Below are 22,464 nucleotides of genomic sequence, written 5' to 3' on the forward strand. Positions count from 1 at the left end.
TTTAACAATACTAAAATGACTAAAACCCCCAAATTTGTTGTCTTGAATATGTTAATGGGCAAAATTGTGCAAAACTAGCTTAGATCTGATTTGTTTTCCTTTTTCTTGCTGAATTTCTGTCCTTTCATCCCTGAAACTTAAAATAATAATAAATAAATAACAAAAACAAAGGCAATTTTTAATTCATTGCGATTTTATGAATATTCAAATATATTTAATATTTTTTTTCTGTATCTAATCTTGTACTATGTACGCAAACCTTTTATAGTTATGTTTTCTGTCATGATTGTTCTTTGTTAAAGATACTTAAGTCTTTCCCTGAGTTTGTATGGAATTATAAATTCTGAAGTAATAATAATACAAAAATTGGAGCGACAGCGACCCCTCATGGCATCAGTAACATGACAACCCTACCCAGTACGCTCTCCTCCATGTTTACAACATCTGCACAAAAGAGACGTCGATCAGTTGCTCAAAGATCTTACCTTTGGAGAAGACTGTTGATTTTACACTCGGAAAATTTAAGTATTACTATTTAGAAATTAAAATAACTTTAGAATGCATTGCTAGCCCACTCCAACACGTACCAACAATAATAATGATAAATGCTGACTAATAATTAATGATATTTTTAGTTAAACAAGCATAATGTTGTTGTTTTTTTCAATGAAGTAATGAATAAATGCATACGCTTATGAAAATGTTATATTTTATTTACTGACAACATCAGGAAACATGAATAAATTAGTAAAATAATAAAAGTAACCATGAACATAAATAAATACACATGGAACAAAGCTTTATTAAACATATTGGTCTTCTAGTCTTTTTGATGAAGAGACCGCAGCAACATCTGGTCCAGATGAAACAAAGGGCAGGTGGAGTGATAGAGGGTCTCATTTCCAGGATGCTGCTGTGGATTTCTCCTTTCTTACTGCACACACCAGTCTGCAGACATTTCAGATCATACAAAGATGCACAAATATAATACAAAAACTGTCATTTTAACAGCACAGTGTCATTAGATCTCTGTATTGGAAGTTACAAAATGATCAATCTTTATATTAAGTTTCGGATTTTACTTTTCCCCAAAAATGCTGCAGTCACCTTTCCTTTCAGGTCCTGCTCCACCACAAAACATCTGCAACAAAGTCACATAAATCAAGAATCAGAAAAGTTCTGTTATAGCTCTGTTTGAAATGAGTTTGAAGTTCAGTTAGGCCTACTATATGTATATGTGTTTATTTACATTACTTACATTAATGTAAAGCAGTGACAGTGAATTCTCACATAACGTCCATCACTCACTCAGATGTTTTGTGTTTTGTGTTGCTCTAGTCTAGAACATTTTCCTGTCATTTGATAAATAGACATTTATTAAACGTCTTTAAAATGTATATGTTTTATGTAAATCCGCTTTTAAAGACGTGCGTGTGCTACCTGAAGCTTAATGTTCGCTATACGTCATAAAACATGTTTTAACAGCGAAATCACAAATATACTAACTATAGCATACTGTATAACATCTTGGCACCTTATGCAAATCAACAGTTTACGATAAAGTAGCTCAACAAATATGATTTTTAAGACAGGGAACCGTGTTTTGGTTGTAATACTCACATTTGTAAACACCCTCGCCGTGGTTCTCAATCACGTTCGATGATGACGTTTTGGCCTCCTGTGGACTCCTGGGATTGAAAAGTATCCATCGATGAAGACTTCAGGATCTGGGCTGAAGCAGTAGGACATCCGGGGATTTCTCGCCTACTCTTTTGTGAATACTGAGGTTTCGGACGTACTTCTTTCTTCACGTACTCTTTTTTTCCTACTATATAGTAGTTAAGTAGGCATATTCGGACGCACTTTAAGTAGACGTACACCCGAATCTCGCGAGAATTAGTGCATTCGCCTACTAATTCTCGCCTACTCTTTTATAAATACTTAGGATTCGGACATACTTATTTGCTCGCCTACTGCTTTTCCCTACTAAATAGTAGAGAAGTAGGCGATTTCGGACGCAGCCAGTGTCTCTGTGCTCGACTGGTTCTGTGTGTGATTGGTTGTGTCTGTCCGGTCTGTCAGTGTCTCTGTGCTCGACTAGTTGAGTCTGTGATGATGGCGGCTCTGACCTGTCGAGGGTTACTGAAGGAGATCCGGATCGCCAAAGGTTCCGATTACAGAAACACTCTGGTTTATAAATATGTGCTGGAGCAGTTCAGGAGAAACCAGGTAACGGAATGTATATTATACTAACGGTAATGTGTTTCAGGTCGTGAAAGTGTGAAACACGAGCTTGATTTACTTGAAGAAGCTCGTTTTTCCACATGAACATTTAACAGCGTTCAGCAACTGGACCCGCGTCAGTGTGACGCATCTGAGCACTTGATCTCTGACACCCGATCTGATCCGGATTAGGATTCGGCACTGATCTGGTCTGTGTGTGTGTTTTGTGTTTCAGATGACTGGTGCTCAGTTCTGTCGCGCGCGGATGGACGCTCTTCACGCGGCGCGCACGTATCTCTGTCTGCTGACGTCCACGCGCCTGCACCTGCGTCTGCACGAGCGCTATCACGGACGCGGCGAGCGCGCTACCGAGGAGGTGGCGGGACTCGTGGGGCTTCGGCTCCCGACTCAACCTGGCGGCAAAGGCTGGGAGACATGAACAGTGTGTGTGTGTGTGTGTGTGTGTGTGTGTGTGTGTGTGTGTGTGTGAGCATTTATCTCTGAGTTCTGTTGTTTCTTCTGCAAATAAACGTATTATCTTTAAGTCATGAACAGTGTGTGTGAGTGAATCTGTGTTGGAGTGATACCAAATCATACATCTGAAAGATTCTCATCGACTGGATTCTGACTGGGATTATAAACCATAATGCATTTACACAGACGGACAACATTTAGAGTAAACGGGGAAGTTGATGCAACCCAAATCTGCGCAGGTTAAAGGATTAGTTCACTTTCATAACAACATGCCTTTCTTTCCTCAGTCGTAAAGAAATTATGTTTTTTTGAGGAAAACATTTGAGGATTTCTCTCTTTATAATGGATATGGATGGAGCCCCGAAGTTTGAACTTCCCAAATGCAGTTTAAATGCAGCTTCAAAAGGCTCTAAACAATCCCAGCCGAGGAGGAAGGGTCTTATCTAGCGAAACGATCGGTTATTTTCTAAACAAATGGACAGTTTATCTACTTTTTAACCTCAAATGCTCATCTTGTCTCGTCTCTGCGCAGCACGTGTCGTCAATATAATCCGGGTCAATGCAGTTAGGGAATGTATAAAAACTCCCATCTCGTTTATGTCTTCAATGTCAAAATCGTCCTACAATGCGGTTTTTACCTTTTTTTGTAAAGGGCGTATGAGTTTCTTTATATGTTCACTTTGTAAACACTGTGTCAGTACTTTTGCAGCGATCCAAGGCGATTTTGAAGTTAGGGAAGAAAACGAGATGGGAGTTTAGACGAACCCTAACTGTATTTTCCCCAATCAAACAGACTGAGCATGCGCTGCACAGAGATGAGACAAGACGAGCATTTGAGGTTAAAAAGTAGATAAATTGTCAATTTGCTTCGAAAATAACCGATTGTTTCACTAGATCCCTTCCTCCTCGATTCCTGTTGAATCCTCAAATGTTTTCCTCAACACAAAAAAAAAAAAAAAAACCACTTTCTTTACGACTGAGGAAAGAAAGACATGAACATCTTGGATGACAAGGGGGTGAGTACATTATCTGTGCACATCTTACGGTGTGTTCACACGGGGCGTAAGCGTCAACGCTTCCCATTGACTTTGAATGGGTGACGTCAAGCATTGCCGAAAAGAATTGTGGATCCGTCGGCGGCACTTCACTAGCGTTGCTCGCGGCAGAAGTTGAGAAATTTTCAACTTCTGCCGCGAGCAACGCCAGTGAAGCGCCGCGTCAGCCAATCAGATCGCTCTATGCAAATACAGTGGCCAGGCGGCAGCCAATCACGTTCATCCTGTTCAAGAGCAGCATTTCATTGGCTGATGCTGCTATGACCATAAACGTCAGCCACGCCTTCCGTTAAGTGTTGACGCTTACGCCCCGTGTGAACACACCATTAGAGGCCCCCGCAAAGAACGAGACGGGGCCCCTCCCACCAGCTGTGATGTCATGCATTAAAATGTATTGTGCACCTAAGTCTGTCTCTTAGTAATGAATGTGGTGATTTATCGTTGTATTGATGCATTTGACGTTATTATTAATAGCATATATCATATAATGTGCGTATTTGATTTTTTTTTCCAATCAGACTGAAATCCAAGCAGGAATAAATAATCTATCGCGAGCGTTTTGATGTGCAAAGACTTTGCCTACAGATTTTATGTGGATGTTGCGAGTGCTGGCATTCTCAATACTTCGAAGAGCTAAACTGGACAGTCTTTCTTGTAACATTATTGTGCTCCGGATAAATGTCTTGATCATTTCAATTTCGTGAACGAACGATAAATCGGATAGAAAAGTCTGGTGACAAGTCAGTGAACAGCACAGAAGCGCAGAAGCGGACCAGAGCCCAAAACATAAATAAATTTCACTTAAACCATTAACAGATTAACAAAAGGAAAGGAGAAAAATGTGCTGGGTTTTCATTCATTGTGACACGATCCACGAGCAACCAGCATTGGTATGACTAAATTACGAGTTGGAAAAAAAAATGCGTGATTGCACTGGCGCCTCACGCGCGCACACACATTTTTGCTACCTTAACATTGCAGCTTGTTGATTATCAAAATAAAATACATTTAAAGAAAAATATAAAGGTTTCAATTCTTAATTTTAATAGTCCATTAGCGCAAGCTGCGCCTCACAGTGCTGTAGTCTTTGTGAAGGATAATGCTGTGGAGAGAAGGGAAGTAAATAACCTAGGTGTTTATAATGCTTGTGCATTTTGATTTAGGCTACTGGTATTTTAGCCTACATTAGCTATTTCTGAATGTAATAATTAAATGCGACTTATGTTTTTCCTCTCTAAACAGAATTTTACACAAGTAGCGTGTTATAACTATATAGCAAATATTTTAAATATCTTGAAAAAAACACTTTAATGTCTTTAAAGCATTTGAAGCTTTTTCTTCCGTTTAAAAAATGTGGCCAAAATCTAGAAATGATGATGCTATCTTGGCTATGATGATTAAGCACAAGGTAGGTTACCAAATCAAGACTCTCTTCTTTTTTTTTCTTTTTGAGTAAGAAAATGCTGAACAATAATAATACAGAGAACGCATGAACAGAAATGGTGAAATATCGATCCTGCTCAGAGTGAACCACTTTTTTTTTCGTTTTAAGCCCTGCTTAAACTGCCTAAAGCATACAGAGCAACGCACATGATATGCAGGGGAAAATTAAATCGTCCGCACGAATTCGTATTTTCTAATGTTACTAAACTGTGCATAACATTAGCAAATAGTGACCAGGATTTAGTTAAATCAAATCAACGAACAAATTATTATATCGTGCACTCAATTTATACAAGGGAACGAGTTAGTAGGCCTAAGTTGTGCACAAGATTTAGTAAAACGAGGGAGCGACATATAGCCTACTATTGTGCGCATGTTTTAAAAATTTTAATTAACGTTAAGCGTAAACATCCTCGTTGAATACGGCGCGTTTGTTTTAGAAGTATAGTGTTAAAGACAGGTAAAATGTGAGAGAAATGATTTTCCACGGTTGTTATTATAGAACATTAAACTCGCTCCACTGCACTACCTTTGCGCTCACGTCTTGGGTCTATATCAGCGTCTCGAAGTCACTGCCTTTTAGAATGTCCTGCGACGTTGTCTGTGCATTGTAGTTATGAAAGTGAACTCATCCTTTAAGCGCAAATACTGAACTGGTGAGACATCATGACATTATGGAGTAGGCTATATTGCAAAAATCAAACAAAACAAATGCACACTTTCAGGACTATGTGATGAAGTCTGGTTAGACCAATTTAGTGCGTTTTACATTCAGAGTGCGTTCATCCACTGCATCAATCAGTCTGTTAATATGCTTTAAAAACTATCACATCATTCAAGATATGGGGCAGAAAATGTATTTATTTATCTTATAATATTATCACACAAAGAGTGCCGTTTTTTCTTTAAAAAATCAGCATGATACAAATGTGATATTGATTTACAGTTCAATAAACAATAAGAGACTTATGTTTTTTTTCGACACCGTATTGGCTTTTTTTGCTCTATTTCCCCAACAAAAATCATTCCAAACACAGCCACAGAACCGTTTTGCATCTCAGAGCAACATGACAGTGTTTGGTTCCTGAATGAATCAAGAGTTTAAATGATTGGCTTCAATCGCAATGACTCACTTATTAACAGTGACTTACTTCCACCTACTTACACTTTGAATTTCACATTTAAAGTATATTTTCATTTGTAAAATCATTTCAAATATCGGTATTCAACATTTTACGTTTAAAATATCAAACATTATTTCTGCATTTATGTATTTATGCAGGTTAAAGCATTCCATGTCCCTCTGGGCTTCATTAAACAGTGTGGAAATACATCTAATGCCACCTTAGATGCAACTTCTGCAAAGATGAATTTTGTTGATGCTGATTTCGGGTTTGCAAATCATCTGATTCAGATCAGAGCTCTGGAGGGGGTTAGCAATGCGAAACTGTGAATATATGTAAAACTCAGAAGGAAGTCATATTTTCCTATATTCTCTTTCAAGAAGTCAAACAATCTAAAGAAAACAGATTTAGCACACAAAGGAAGGTCACTTAGATGGACACCAATACATCTGAACAAAATGTCTCTGTGCGGTTCATTGGGAAACAATTTAATGAACCTTTTTCAGAAGAGACAAAAACAGCAACTCAGAAATCAGAAAGAGCTTTATTGCCAAGTGTGTTCACTCACACAAGGAATTTGTTTTGGTGTTGGGAGCTTCCAGTACAGAAAGTACAAACATAGCAGACATAAATAAAGTTAAGGTAGTAAAACAATAATATAAAAAAAAGAATGTACAATAAATTATAAATAACAATGGTAAAAAAAAAAAATACAGAAAAAGATGTCCATAGACAGAACTAGAATGTGCATATGTGCTATATATACAAGAGGTTTGTGAGTTGATAGACATGACCAGTACTGAGGTGTGTTAAGTGTGGTTCAGGTGGGATATAGCTTGGGGGAAATACTCACTTCAATTTCTGACTTATATTATAATTACATCCATTAGCTTTTTGTGAAATTTGGATGAACTCATGGATCTGTTTGATTTCTTCAAATTTAAGGAGAGAACTATAGTTTCCAAAGTCCGACATCGATTTTCAAGGCTGTGGAATTTAGTAGAAATGCTATGGCATTACATGCGTCACTCAGTAGAATCTAGTCGAATTAGATGAAATTAGGAATAGAATGAAACACTGATAGAGTATGTGATGCCTTCATGCTTAAAGGGGTCATCAGATGTCCATTTTCCACAAGTTCATTTGACTCTTTAGGCCCTTAATGAAAAGTATAGATCAGGGATCATCAAATCTGGACCTCGAGATCCATTTTCCTGCAGAGTTTAGCTCTTACCCTAGTCAAACACACCTGAGCATGCTGATCAAGGTCTTCAGGATCATTAGAGAATAACAGGTAGATGAGTGTGATCAGGGTTGGAGCTAAACTCTGCAGCGCATTGGACCTCCAGGGTAAGATTTGGGGAACCCTGGTCTATAGTATACTTTGGTTAAAAATGCTCAATAGTAGTGTAAAAAACACCCTTTTACCTTGTCAAAATCAGCTCCTCAAAACATCAACTTATATTATTGTATGGTCCTTTAAATGCAAATGAGCTCTGCTCGCCCCGCCCCTCTCTGATGCAGGATTATGAGCCGTAATGTTTACTTTAGCTGCATTTAGTGGCGGAACTTGCCAACAAGCACATCATTAAGAAAGGCTATTTGCAAAGATGCATAAGAAACCCTTACCATCACTTCTGCCGTGGGTGAAGCTGCATCAGGAACATAGATGCATATGTAGATCGGGATCGGCGCTTTCATTTTAAAAACGAAAGTAACATAATAATGAACATAGCAGTCGTCATTTACTACCGACATCTGAACCACTGAAGATGCAGAGGATTAACATCCAACAACAGAACACCTCAATCGCTCAATTAGAGTCTTCCTCTGCACCTGAGTCACACAATGGAGATCAGAGTCGGACTGTTTCAGCTCGATGAGGGCGGGGCTAAGGTGAGACGCTCATGTCAATCAACTATCGTGGGAGGGGCCTCTGTCTGTGTGTCGTCACACCCACAAGAAGCTGAGAATGACCTGATTTTAAAAAGGGGATATTACTTCTAAAGATTTAACAAATACCACTGGGTGTATTTTTATGATTGTAGGGTGGATGTGTTCACAAACAACAACATGGAAAAGTGAGTTTGGCATCCGATGACCCCTTTAAAAAACACGAGACTCCAGAAACTGGAGAACATGTGTGAGTGTGTTTCTGAGGTGAATCAGTGTTTAGTCTGATCGACTGAGGCGTGTTTTGAGGCTGTAGATGCTGCGTCTCCTCTCTGCGCTCTGGACTCTGTGAGCGTAATGATCTGATGATGAAGCAGGAGGGAGGAGACACTCTCTCTGCGCACACACACACACACACACACACACACACACACACACACACACACACACACACACACTCACTCACACACCTGACGGAGCCACGGCAGCTGCCTTCAGCATGTTTCTCATGATCAAAAACTGGCTGATTGGAGCCACTGAAGAGAGCGAATATAAACTGCTGAGCACCGAGTGCAAGGTAACACACACACACACACACACACACACACTGTAATAACTGTCTGACTGATTGAAGTGATAGTTACTGATAGTTCACATCACTCTCTGCACCTTCACTATAACTAAATATCTGCTTGCTAACCTGTGTTTGTGCTTGTGTTTGCTTGTTTTGTGGTGGAAGCTTCAGTAGTAAGTGCTACCTTAGAAATGTCGGCTCTTATTTCATCACGAAATCATAAAAAATGTAAACAGCATATTTCACTAAAGAAATCAAGTGTGCTGTAGGAGCTTTAAGAGTCTTGCATATTTGAATGTCACATTATGTGCACACTGTCACAACTGTCACATAAAAAAATGAAAGTACACTTGTAAGTATAACATGCTATTATTTGCTGTAGTACATTTAATGCAGATATTCATTTAAAATGTTAAATATCATTGTGTCTGGAGGTGATGTTTGCGAGAATGAGATTTTTACACGATGGTGTCACAGTGTGCAGAAATGCAGAAAACCTTTATGGTGTGAATAATATGCTTGATTTATAGATATATCATATTCTTTGTGCTTGTGTCAAGTCAAGATGAATCTCAGAGACGGAGCTGAAATGTCACACAGTCATGAGATCTGAGCCGTTAAAACACTCTTAATTACAGCTGACACACAATACACACACACGTTACACACGGCCAAATATGAATAATTAAACACATGAGCTAATATTAGCAAAGCAGCATTAATTACAGAGTTCAACTGACACCTAGACAGACAATAATTACAGCTCACACACGCTCAGTTTCAGTGTGTGTTAATGTGGCTGCAGGCGTTTGTTCTGCTCAAACTAACCGACTCACTGCTGTCTGTCTGTCTCTCTCTCAAAGCTGCTTCGGCACAATATGTATTGTAAAAAACACTATATAAATAACGATAAAGAAAAAAAGAAAAGTGCCTCTGTTTACTCAGAATGTTTTTCAAACTCCAGTTGTGTACTCTCTATCTCTGTGTGTCAGGATGGGGTGAGCTATGAGGTGCGGCGCTATGACGCGTGTAAGTACATCTGTGTGAGTCTGGAGGGGCGGACCTTCGATCAGGTGTCAGGTGATCTGCAGCGGAAGCTTCTCGCCTACATGAGCGGAGACAACGAACAAGGTGAGCCAATCAGAGCACTGCAAACAAACACACATCCAATCAGAACTCTGCAAACAAATGAGCAGCCAATCATTACATTACATTTATTCATTTAGCCGACACTTTTATCCAAAGCGACTTACAATTGGGAATACAACAAGTGAACTTTGCAAATAGATGAGCAGCCAATCGAGCACTGCAAATAAACGCACGGCCAGAGCACTGCAAACAGTCATAGCCAATCAGAGCACTGCAAACAAACACACTGCCAATCAGAGCACTGCAAACAGACGAGCAGCAAATCAGAGCACTGCAAACAGACACACTGCCAATCAGAGCACTGCAAACAGACACACTGCCAATCAGAGCACTGCAAACAGACGAGCAGCCAATCAGAGCACTGCAAACAGACAAACAGCCAATGAGAACGACGCAAACAGGCACACAGCCAATCAGAGCACTGCAAACAGACGAGCAGCCAATCAGAGCACTGCAAACAGACACAAAGCCAATAGGTGCGTTCAAGATGCACTACACTAGCCTGCCACCGGCTGGCGAGAGCAGCCACTTGCAGTCGGGGGAGGAGTAAAGAGACGGCCGTCAGGTCTGACACTTATAGGTTTCCGTAGTGTGCTGAAACATTTTTCTTAGCAGTATACTTTAATTTTAACTCTTAAACAATAAGAATATATGTTTACCATATCGCCTAATCTTCATTTTCATCATTAATGTTTTGTTTGAATATGAGATATTCGATATAAAGATTGATTACATACAGGAACTTTTTTAAGAAAAGCACGCAGCACACGTCGTGCTTGTCGTCACATAATCTGACCAATGAGAATAAAGTGTGTCGTCATCAAGGCTTTCGCAGCCGGTTTTAAGCAGCTGCAGCGCCTGACCTCTGCGGCTGCTCTCGTTTTGCTCTCACGTTACTTTGATGGAACACGTGATTGAAAGGCGGCTGCAGCGCCGATCAAAGTCGGACAAATGATCTTACCAGAATGCATTGTTTTGTAAGGCGGCAGCCGATTTCCGGCGGCGCCGCATGAAGTCGAACGCACCTAATCAGATCACTGCAACCAGACACAATGCCAATCAGAGCACTGCAAACAAACACACTGCCAATCAGAGCACTGCAAACAGACGAGCAGCCAATCAGATCACTGCAACCAGACACAATGCCAATCAGAGCACTGCAAACAAACACACTGCCAATCAGAGCACTGCAAACAAACACACTGCCAATCAGAGCACTGCAAACAGACGAGCAGCCAATCAGATCACTGCAACCAGACACAATGCCAATCAGAGCACTGCAAACAAACACACTGCCAATCAGAGCACTGCAAACAGACGAGCAGCCAATCAGAGCACTGCAAACAGACGAGCAGCCAATCAGATCACTGCAAACAAACACACTGCCAATCAGAGCACTGCAAACAAACACACTGCCAATCAGAGCACTGCAAACAGACGAGCAGCCAATCAGATCACTGCAATCAGACACAATGCCAATCAGAGCACTGCAAACAGACAGACTGCCAATCAGAGCACTGCAAACAGACACACTGCCAATCAGAGCACTGCAAACAGACACACTGCCAATCAGAGCATTGCAAACAGACACAATGCCAATCAGAGCACTGCAAACAGACAGACTGCCAATCAGAGCATTGCAAACAGACACACTGCCAATCAGAGCACTGCAAACAGACACACTGCCAATCAGAGCACTGCAAACAGACGAGCAGCCAATCAGAGCACTGCAAACAGACAGACTGCCAATCAGAGCATTGCAAACAGACACACTGCCAATCAGAGCACTGCAAACAGACGAGCAGCCAATCAGAGCACTGCAAACAGACAGACTGCCAATCAGAGCATTGCAACCAGACACAATGCCAATCAGAGCACTGCAAACAAACACACTGCCAATCAGAGCACTGCAAACAAACACACTGCCAATCAGAGCATTGCAAACAGACACACTGCCAATCAGAGCACTGCAAACAGACACACTGCCAATCAGAGCACTGCAAACAGACGAGCAGCCAATCAGAGCATTGCAAACAGACACACTGCCAATCAGAGCACTGCAAACAGACACACTGCCAATCAGAGCACTGCAAACAGACGAGCAGCCAATCAGAGCACTGCAAACAGACAGACTGCCAATCAGAGCATTGCAACCAGACACAATGCCAATCAGAGCACTGCAAACAAACACACTGCCAATCAGAGCACTGCAAACAAACACACTGCCAATCAGAGCACTGCAAACAGACGAGCAGCCAATCAGATCACTGCAATCAGACACAATGCCAATCAGAGCACTGCAAACAGACACACTGCCAATCAGAGCACTGCAAACAGACGAGCAGCCAATCAGAGCACTGCAAACAGACAGACTGCCAATCAGAGCATTGCAAACAGACACACTGCCAATCAGAGCACTGCAAACAGACACACTGCCAATCAGAGCACTGCAAACAGACGAGCAGCCAATCAGAGCACTGCAAACAGACGAGCAGCCAATCAGAGCACTGCAAACAGACAGACTGCCAATCAGAGCACTGCAAACAGACACACTGCCAATCAGAGCACTGCAAACAGACACACTGCCAATCAGAGCACTGCAAACAGACGAGCAGCCAATCAGAGCACTGCAAACAGACAGACTGCCAATCAGAGCATTGCAAACAGACACACTGCCAATCAGAGCATTGCAAACAGACGAGCAGCCAATCAGAGCACTGCAAACAAACACACTGCCAATCAGAGCATTGCAAACAGACACACTGCCAATCAGAGCATTGCAAACAAACACACTGCCAATCAGAGCACTGCAAACAGACGAGCAGCCAATCAGAGCACTGCAAACAAACACACTGCCAATCAGAGCACTGCAAACAGACACACTGCCAATCAGAGCACTGCAAACAGACGAGCAGCCAATCAGAGCACTGCAACCAGACACAATGCCAATCAGAGCACTGCAAACAGACGAGCAGCCAATCAGAGCATTGCAAACAGACACACTGCCAATCAGAGCACTGCAAACAAACACACTGCCAATCAGAGCACTGCAAACAAACACACTGCCAATCAGAGCACTGCAAAAAGACGAGCAGCCAATCAGATCACTGCAACCAGACACAATGCCAATCAGAGCACTGCAAACAAACACACTGCCAATCAGAGCACTGCAAACAGACACACTGCCAATCAGAGCACTGCAAACAGACACACTGCCAATCAGAGCATTGCAAACAGACACAATGCCAATCAGAGCACTGCAAACAGACAGACTGCCAATCAGAGCATTGCAAACAGACACACTGCCAATCAGAGCACTGCAAACAGACACACTGCCAATCAGAGCACTGCAAAAAGACGAGCAGCCAATCAGATCACTGCAACCAGACACACTGCCAATCAGAGCATTGCAAACAGACACACTGCCAATCAGAGCACTGCAAACAGACACACTGCCAATCAGAGCACTGCAAACAGACACACTGCCAATCAGAGCATTGCAAACAGACACAATGCCAATCAGAGCACTGCAAACAGACAGACTGCCAATCAGAGCATTGCAAACAGACACACTGCCAATCAGAGCACTGCAAACAGACACACTGCCAATCAGAGCACTGCAAAAAGACGAGCAGCCAATCAGATCACTGCAACCAGACACACTGCCAATCAGAGCATTGCAAACAGACACACTGCCAATCAGAACACTGCAAACAGACACACTGCCAATCAGAGCACTGCAAACAGACACACTGCCAATCAGAGCACTGCAACCAGACACAATGCCAATCAGAGCACTGCAAACAAACACACTGCCACTGCCACACTGCAAACAGACGAGCAGCCAATCAGAGCATTGCAAACAGATGAGCAGCCAATCAGAGCACTGCAAACAGACACACTGCCAATCAGAGCACTGCAAACAGACACACAGCCAATGAGAACGCCGCAAACAGGCACACAGCCAATCAGAGCCTATTATTTAATTAAAATAAAGATCTATTTAAACTGATTAATCAAAATTGTGGATGCAGCCCTAGTGTGAACTTAGGCAAGAGCATAACTTGAACAAGAACTTAAAGGGAACGTTATCAAAACATTTTTAGAGTCTATTTTTTTTTTCGCTGGGAAAATCTCTTAACACGTTCTGCCATAAACACGATGAGCGTCAGCAGCTGTTCATAAAGTGGCTGCCTCTATAATGAGGAGTACTGCAGCTGTGTGAGTGATCTGTGTGTGTCTGTGTTTGTGCAGGTGAGGTCATGAACACACCTGTCCCCATCATCTTCACCGTGTTTCCGCGTGATGACGGCTCATTGAACCGCCGCCTGGTCGCCGCTCTGCGTATCCCATCATCCTTCCAGATCAGCCCGCCCTCCCCGAGCGACTCGTCCATACGCATCGAGGAGCGGCCCGGCATGACCGTCTACGCCCTGTACGTCCCACCGCAGTAACACCTCGTCTCTATCGGCGCCGCTACTGACTAACCAGCCGTGTCTGTCTCCCCTGCAGGCGCTTCGGTGGGTTCCCAGGTGAAAGCGAGTATCGAGCGGAAGCGTCACGGCTGACCTGCACTCTGGGAGACTCCGCCCCCTTCCAGCGCAAACAGTACCTGTGCTGCAGCTACGACCCGCCCATCAAACCGTACGGCCGCCGCAACGAGGTCTGGTTCCTGCAGGACGAGCCCTGAGACTCCTTCACGTGTCCGGCTGCGTTCCACAGTGAGCCACACGTGTCTGGATGATGAAGAGTGTGTCCATGCATGTGTTTTGGCTAAAATGACCCCTAACCCGTTTGTGACCCGTTGACTTCTAGTAGTGTGCAGAGGAAAGCGAGGCTGTGGAGGAAGACCTCAGTTCTAACACAGGGATTTGTATATTTAGGGCTTATGGTTATGTACAAAAACAGCTGCTTGACATTGTAAACTGGGGGGTGTTCCATAAAACAAGTTTACCAAATAAGCCAGGCTTATTTCAGTTAGTCTGACTTATTGTCACTTGATTTGGCTCAAAATAAGTCAGACTAACTGAAATAAGCCTGACTTATTTGGTAAACTTGTTTTATGGAACACCCCTCTGGTGTTTGTTATTGTGATATTTTAAAACACACTGGTTTAGACGCACACATCGTTTTACAGTTTACTGCACTTCATTGTTCCTCTAGTTACTTTCCTGTAGCAGCTAATGAATCTGGACTCTCACTCTCAACCTCAATCTATCTATATACAGTCAAGCCTGAAATTATTCATACCCCTGGCATATTCTGACTTAAAGTTACTTTTATTCAACCAGCAAGTTTTTTGACTGGAAATGACACAGGCTTCTCCCAAAAGATAATAAGATGATGTACAAGAGGTATCATTGTGGAAAAAAATAAAAATTAATATTTCCCAGCTTTTATTTACATTTGAACAAAAAGTGGCATGTCCAAAACGATTTATACCCTTTGCAAACTGTCACAGTCTATGGGAAAATCCAAAGTTCTATACCATTCCAAATAGTCCAAGCTGTTCTAAAGCATACCCTGATTGATTGGGAACAGCTGTTTTAATCAACTCAACAGGTGAAACACAGAGGCTCTCTGCTGTTGGTTTGTGGACAGTCATGGCTGAGACAAAGGAGCTCACTGAGGACCTGCGGCTGCGCATTGAGCTGCTCACAATCAGGAAAGGGCTATAGGACCATATCTAAATGTTTTGAAGTTCCAGTGGCTACAGTGTAAAGTATTATTTAGAAATACAAGACGTTCCGCACTGTGAAAAATCTCAGAGGACGGGGTCGGAAGCCAAAAGTGATACCTGTGCTGGCCAGGAGGATAGTGAGAGAGGTCGAAAAGAATCCAAGGATCACCACCAACGTCATCCTGATGAATCTGGGCTCTGCTGGTGGAACATCTCAAGGCAGACAGTCTAACGGACACTGCACATCGCTGGGTTCTCAAGATAAGGCCTTTGAAAAATGCTCATCTGGACAAAGAAGAAGGCTTCTGGTCAGATGAAACAAAAAATGAATGGTTTGGCCACAATGATGTAGCCTTCATTTGGCGTAAAAAAGGAGAAGCCTTCAACCCTAAGAACACCATCCCCACTGTCAAACATAGTGCTGGGAACCTAATGTTTTGGGGGTGTTTTTCAGCCGGTGGATCAGGGAACCTAATCACAGTAAACAGCACCATGAAAAAGGAGCAATACATCAAAATTCTCAACAACAACATCAGGCAGTCTGCAGAGAAACCAGTGGACATTTCAGCACCACAACGACCCAAAACACACAGCAAAAGTGGTGAAGAAATAGTTAGCAGACAAAAACATTACCGTTTTGCAGTGGCCCAGCCAGAGTCCTGACTTAAATCCAATTGAGAATCTGTGGAGGAGCTAAAGATCAGGCTGATGGCACCTGAAAGAGTTGGAGCTCATGGCTAAAGATGAATTGGCAAAAACACCAGTGGAGACATGCAAAAAGCTGCTCAGCAATTATAGGAAGCGTTTGATTGTTTATCAGACTTGTTTATTACATTTAACAGAGCTGGGTAGATTACTTACAAATTGTAATCCGATACTGATTCCAAATTACAAGACAAAAAAAAATAAAAAATGTAGTCAGTAATGTAATCCATTACTTTACACATTTTAGGTAATATAATCGGATTACTTTTAGATTACTTTTGCCATCACATTGATTTAAACAGGATAATCTTGTACTATAATCATGTAAAAAATACAAAGAGGCAGAAAATACATTCTATTCATTGTAACTAACAACATGAAGTGCTTTAAACATTACATTACATCAAGGGTTCCCAAAACTGGGGTTCGTGGAGTAACTGCAGGGGGTTTGTGAGTTTAAAAAGTCTAACAAGTAATTAATTCATTTTAAAATAACAATCAAAATAATTCACTTACTAAAAAAGATGAACTATAATATGTTTACCGGCACACCATCTGACCATTAACTAATGTTAAAATAAGTATGTTATACTTAATTATTTAAATATTTATTTTAAAATCTCAGGGGCACTTAAAGGGCTCATTGATTATGATTTCAATTTTTAACTTTGTAAGTTAGTGTGTAATGTTGCTGTTTGAGCATAAAACACATCTGAGCATAAGTTACGATGCTCAAAGTCCAATGCAAAGGGAGATATTGTCTTTTACGGAATTGCTGACTGAGAACCCCTTTAAAGTAACCATCTCAGGTGAAAGAGGTGAATATCTGCGAATTATGAATAATAATTTGTGCATTTAAATGTTAGAAAGACAAAAGACTTTCAATGATACATGTTTAAATAACCTACTGAGTGATCATTCAAACTAAAATGAATGTGTTGATCAGCAGTTGATTCAATGTTGAAACCCTTCATAAACCTGAAATGATTTCTGTAAATTTCTGTCGCCACCTGAATAATGTCTAGTCTAGGTGTGAATGTCCACAAAACTGGACTTTCTGAGAGTATCTAAGCTCTAGACTATTTTAAGAAGGAAAATGAAAAAAGCTAAAAAAAAAAAAGAGGAATTAAGAGAGAATCAATAAATGATGAATAATTTATCGCTATTGTGTGAATAACATGTAATCATGCAATCCACACAAAGTAACTGTAGTCTGATTATGAGTATTTTAAACTGTAAGCAAATATTCCATAAGAACACATAGGCGAGATTAAATCATTAGCTAAGAGTCTGATCAACTGTTAACGAGTAAGAAAATAACCAACATCAATATCAATAAAACATGCTGTCAAACTAGCCTATAAGTGTCTAAACAATATAAAATACATTCTATGTAATGGTACTTTATCACAGCAACTTTGCATAGATGATAGCACAAAAAAAAAAAAAAAAATCACGGAAATGAATATATAAGCAAACAAATAAACCTTTCGACCCAGGACTCTACTAAAACACTTCACACTTCAACCCTCCAGTGCTCGAACCAAAATCAGGTACTACCCAGCTTTGGCACTCAACAGATATGTGTTTCACTGAAACTTTAGTCAAATGTGTTTTGATTGTGTTCACACAGCTCTGACCAACAGTGTGAAAAACAAGAGTTTCCCAAAGCCTCGTTTGTCCAGAGACTGAGCCGCAGAAACAGAGTACACTTTAAATGTGATGCACTTACATGATCACACACTGGAGACAGACTTCAGCTGAGCATCTCCAGTTCAACTAGCAATCATCAGCTGACGCCAATAAACACGATGAAGCTCATCTGACACACTAATGACGTCACATGTCCCAATCAAGCTGTCTCACTTTTTTTGGTTTGTGGTCATTTTTTACACCATTGTGGTGTTTTCTGAAATGCTGTGATTTAAAAAAAATTGAACAGATGACATGAATGAAACGACCAGAAACACAAGAACACTGAGAGAATATAGAGCTTTATTCACCCTCTACATCAGGATTGATCCACTATCTACTTTACTATTCATTAGGATTAGAATATTATCAAAAGGAATTTACAGAAGTGTTCAGTATCTCTCTCACACACTCACACACACACACACACACACACACACACACACACACACACACACACACACACACACACACACACACACACACACACACACACACACACACACACACACACACACACACACACACACACACACACACACACACACACACACACACACACACACACACACACACACCAGGGTTAAAAACTCAGAATGCTGAAACAGAAGTGTTAATTGTAGTTTTTTTTTTTCTGGCTAAATAGTAAAACTGCATATACGAATCTGCTGATTCATCTCTGACTGAGAGAAACACACCCAATCAAATGAAGCGTTCAGAAAGAGTCATCCAGCACACGAGCCAATCATCATCCAGAGGAGTCCGAGTCGGCGTCCTTCAGTTGTTCTTCTTTTCGGGATTCTCAGGAGGGTAATACGGAGGAGGCTGATCCTGAACCAACCACAGCAAACACATGAGGAATCCATTCAAATGACTCACTTTCACATCAATAATCAGATGCTGACAGTGTCTCTGTGTGAAGCTGCTGATCAATAAGATCAACTGATGACATTTCTAAAGAAAGCAGCATTGAAAGCTGTTGATTCTTTTTAATAACTTATAAAGCCCTAGGAAATCCTTTCCATATTTATTTTTTCTGGTCTAATCTTTATATGGATGCTGTGAAAAATCTATTTTTTTTCTGGATTTTTGGGTTTGTGATTTCATACAGAATTATCACTATAAATGTCAATCAAATCAAGGCAACAAAACTATTTAATCAATATTTTAAAATGTCATTCAATGAAATGATCTGAGAATGATTCATTTAGTCTAAAATAGTGTTGCATTTCTGAACTGAAATTATAACATTTCTTAATTATGACTTATGACTTAAGTATGGCATAATTACGAGATAAAATGTCGAAATGATGACTTTTGAAATTTTTTTTATCTTTTAACTTTTTATGAATCAAAAGTACATCTGTACTATCAAATCAACACACAAACTCTAAGCTCTTCACTACAGACTATACTTATATGTCATAATTATGAGATAAAGTTACAATTATGACATACTTAAGTCATTTGAGATCAAAAGATGAAATTATGACTTTAAAAGTCAACATTGATACATGACTTTATAAACACATGGTGATAATCGATTCTGAGCTTAGTTTTCAGCAGCAGATGGTGCTCTAATCTAGTTTTGAACTGCCACTCTAGTCTCCAAACGTTCATTTTGAATGCAACCAAAACATGACTATAACAGCTGTGTGTTGTGTTAGTGATGTGTGTCTCACCATGGGCATGTAGACATTGTGAGGGTTGCTGGGATTGTAGAAGGCGCTGCTGGCCGCTTCTGCTGCTTTGGCATTTCCTGGAGCCACTGACAAATACAGACAGACAGAGAGAGAGATCATGTGATCAGAGCCGTTGGTAACACCTGTCCCATACCTGATCTGAGCACACAGGTGTGAGTTTACCTGGAGGAGGACACCAGTCCTGAGGAGGTCCGGGGTACGGAGGAGGAGGAGCCATGTACATGGGAGCGCTGGGATACACACCTGAACACACACAAACGCAGTTAAACAACTCATCCGTTATGAAGACATGTGTGTGATTCTTCAGCTCAGACAGTCTTGGGTACCTGCAGCAGGGGGTTGTGGGTAGGGGTTGTATCCGGCCTGCGGCATGCTGGGATACGCGTACGGGTACGGCTGTGGGTGTGGCTGCGGCATGGCTGGACTGGCGTATCCGTTCATCCCTGCAGCCATTCCAAACGCTCCGTTCTGAGCTGGAGGAGCTCGAGACGCTACACACACACACACACACACACACACACACACACAGAGAGAGAGAGTTACACAAAGCAGTCCAGCACTGGTTCATGATCACACAGCATGTGGAAGTGATTCAGTGATTGATTCCTGACCGTTGGTGGCCAGTTTGAAGAGGTGCTGTCCCAGCTCAATGGCTCCTCCACTGGGGAAAGACATCTTGAAGTTGGCCTGACCTTCCCATCCACCTGAGAGAGAGAGAGAGAGAGCGAGAGAGAGAAAGAGAGAGACACATCTGAGCGTGAGCTGAACACAACACAATAACGAAACGCGGCAGGTGCATGCTGGGTAAAGTGGCGTACCTCCTGCCTCAGCTTTGATCAAACCCTGGATGTAGTTGGCAGCAAACACCGGCTGCTCGATGCTGCAGTTCTTCATCAGGTAATACGGGAACATGAAGGAGCAGAACTTCTCTTTCATCGCACTGCAGACAAACACCATCTGAAACAGACAAACACACCTGCTTAACCTGCGGATCGGGTTAAAGATCAGTTAACCCATGTTTGCGTGGTTTACGGATCAGTTAACCCATTTTGGATGGATTACAGATCGGTTAACCAATGTTTAAATCAGCTATCCTCTGTCTGGGTGAGTTACGGATCAGTTAACCCATGTTTGCATGGTTTACGGATCAGTTAACCCATTTTGGGTGCATTATAAATCAGTTAACCTGTATTTGGGTGGGTTATGAATCAGTTAACCCATGTTTGAATCAGCTAACCTCTGTCTGGGTGAGTTACGGGTCAGTTAACCCGTGTTAGGGTGGTTTCCGAATCAGTTAACTCATTTTGGGTGGGTTGTAAATCAGTTGACCTGTATTTGGGTGGGTTAGGGATCAGTTAACCATTGTTTAGATGGGTTAAGAAGTCAGTTACCCCAAGTTAGTGTGGGTTACAGATCAGTTAACCTGTGTTTGGGTGGGTTATGAATCAGTTAACCCATGTTTGAATCAGCTAACCTCTATCTGGGTGAGTTACGGGTCAGTTAACCCGTGTTTGGGTGGTTTCTGAATCAGTTAACTCGTTTTGGGTGGGTTGTAAACCAGTTAACCTGTATTTGGGTGGGTTAGGGATCAGTTAACCAGTGTTTGGGTGGGTTAGGGATCAATTAACCCAAGTTAGTGTGGGTTTCAGATCAGTTAACCTGTGTTTGGGAGGGTTATGAATCAGTTAACCCATGTTTGAATCAGCTAACCTCTATCTGGGTGAGTTGCGGGTCAGTTAACCGTGTTTGGGTGGTTTCTGAATCAGTTAACTCGTTTTGGGTGGGTTGTAAACCAGTTAACCTGTATTTGGGTGGGTTAGGGATCAGTTAACCAGTGTTTGGGTGGGTTAGGGATCAATTAACCCAAGTTAGTGTGGGTTTCAGATCAGTTAACCTGTGTTTGGGAGGGTTATGAATCAGTTAACCCATGTTTGAATCAGCTAACCTCTGTCTGGGTGAGTTACGGGTCAGTTAACCTGTGTTTGGGTGGTTTACAAATCAGTTAACTCGTTTTGGGTGGGTTGTAAACCAGTTAACCTGTATTTGGGAGGGTTATGAATCAGTTAACCCATGTTTGAATCAGCTAACCTCTGTCTGGGTGAGTTACGGGTCAGTTAACCTGTGTTTGGGTGGTTTACAAATCAGTTAACCCATTTTGGGTGGGTTATAGATGAGTTAACCTGTTTTGGGTGGGTTATAAATCAGTTAACCTGATTTTGGATAGGTTTGGCTTAGCTAAGATATGTTTGGGTGAATCATAGATTAGTAACCTGTATTTGGATCAATTTTGAATGAGTTAAACAGATTTGGGGTGGGTTATAGATCAGTTAACCTGTATTTGAATAAATTATGGATTAGTGAAGGTGTTTTGGGTGGGTTTGCAGAACGGTAAACCTGTACTTGGATATGTTACAGATTAGCTAAAGTGTGCTGGGTGGGCTATGCATTAATTCAAATGTGTTTGAGTGGATTATAGATTAGTTAACCTGTATCTAGATAGTTTACGGATTAGTTACAATGTGTTTAGCTTTGTTATACACTGGTTAAACTGTAGTAGTTATGAATTATCTATGCAGTGTTTGGTTGGGTTACAGATTAGTTAATATGTATTTGGGTATGTTATTTGGTTTAGTTAGTAGGGCTGGGCCATATCATACCTTTCAAGGTAATACCGGTGTAATGTTATGGTACGAAGTGAAATTGGCCGGATTATAAGGCGCATGCTAAAACATACGGTCTACAAAAAAAG

The 22,464-nt window shown here is 41.4% G+C and overlaps 3 protein-coding genes and 1 long non-coding RNA gene across 5 annotated transcripts; 2 read left to right on the forward strand and 2 right to left on the reverse strand.

The window, feature by feature from the left end:
• Positions 1–692: 692 nt before the first annotated feature.
• LOC141328229 (uncharacterized) lies at positions 693–2,024 on the reverse strand. 2 transcript variants are annotated; one of them, XR_012355171.1, is made up of 3 exons: positions 1,621–2,024; positions 1,108–1,141; positions 693–948 (listed from the first exon to the last, which is right to left on the reverse strand). It is a non-coding gene; the product is annotated as an uncharacterized lncRNA (long non-coding RNA). The 2 variants fall into 2 exon arrangements; XR_012355172.1 differs by having other exon boundaries at positions 1,259–2,024.
• Positions 2,025–2,106: 82 nt separating this feature from the next.
• Positions 2,107–2,775, forward strand: fmc1 (formation of mitochondrial complex V assembly factor 1 homolog). The gene is made up of 2 exons (XM_073835369.1): positions 2,107–2,229; positions 2,459–2,775. The coding sequence occupies exons 1-2, from the start codon at positions 2,113–2,115 to the stop codon at positions 2,660–2,662; spliced, it is 321 nt and encodes a 106-aa protein (XP_073691470.1). The 5' UTR covers positions 2,107–2,112; the 3' UTR covers positions 2,663–2,775.
• A 5,915-nt stretch (positions 2,776–8,690) lies between these two features.
• On the forward strand, positions 8,691–15,359 carry LOC141327640 (heme-binding protein 1-like). Its single transcript, XM_073835361.1, has 4 exons — positions 8,691–8,789; positions 9,779–9,917; positions 14,190–14,370; positions 14,448–15,359. The coding sequence occupies exons 1-4, from the start codon at positions 8,712–8,714 to the stop codon at positions 14,623–14,625; spliced, it is 576 nt and encodes a 191-aa protein (XP_073691462.1). The 5' UTR covers positions 8,691–8,711; the 3' UTR covers positions 14,626–15,359.
• A 2,936-nt stretch (positions 15,360–18,295) lies between these two features.
• On the reverse strand, positions 18,296–20,852 carry wbp2nl (WBP2 N-terminal like). Its single transcript, XM_073847632.1, has 7 exons — positions 20,841–20,852; positions 20,534–20,672; positions 20,327–20,419; positions 20,042–20,206; positions 19,878–19,958; positions 19,695–19,780; positions 18,296–18,843 (listed from the first exon to the last, which is right to left on the reverse strand). The coding sequence occupies exons 1-7, from the start codon at positions 20,850–20,852 to the stop codon at positions 18,790–18,792; spliced, it is 630 nt and encodes a 209-aa protein (XP_073703733.1). The 3' UTR covers positions 18,296–18,789.
• Between the last annotated feature and the right edge of the window lie 1,612 nt (positions 20,853–22,464).

The sequence above is a fragment of the Garra rufa genome, chromosome 1, assembly GCF_049309525.1.
Source record: "Garra rufa chromosome 1, GarRuf1.0, whole genome shotgun sequence".
Taxonomy (NCBI): Eukaryota; Metazoa; Chordata; class Actinopteri; order Cypriniformes; family Cyprinidae; genus Garra; species Garra rufa.

Bases quoted from the DNA above. Each gene is read 5' to 3' on its own strand.
- fmc1 (XM_073835369.1), top strand. From the start codon at position 2,113: ATGATGGCGGCTCTGACCTGTCGAGGGTTACTGAAGGAGATCCGGATC. The intron at 2,230-2,458 runs GTAACGGAATGT...TTTGTGTTTCAG, and splicing joins AGCAGTTCAGGAGAAACCAG to ATGACTGGTGCTCAGTTCTG.
- LOC141327640 (XM_073835361.1), top strand. From the start codon at position 8,712: ATGTTTCTCATGATCAAAAACTGGCTGATTGGAGCCACTGAAGAGAGC. The intron at 8,790-9,778 runs GTAACACACACA...TCTGTGTGTCAG, and splicing joins TGCTGAGCACCGAGTGCAAG to GATGGGGTGAGCTATGAGGT. The intron at 14,371-14,447 runs GTACGTCCCACC...TCTCCCCTGCAG, and splicing joins GGCATGACCGTCTACGCCCT to GCGCTTCGGTGGGTTCCCAG.
- wbp2nl (XM_073847632.1), bottom strand. The intron at 20,420-20,533 runs GTACGCCACTTT...TCTCTCTCTCAG, and splicing joins GATCAAAGCTGAGGCAGGAG to GTGGATGGGAAGGTCAGGCC. The intron at 19,781-19,877 runs GTAAACTCACAC...TGTATTTGTCAG, and splicing joins GGACTGGTGTCCTCCTCCAG to TGGCTCCAGGAAATGCCAAA.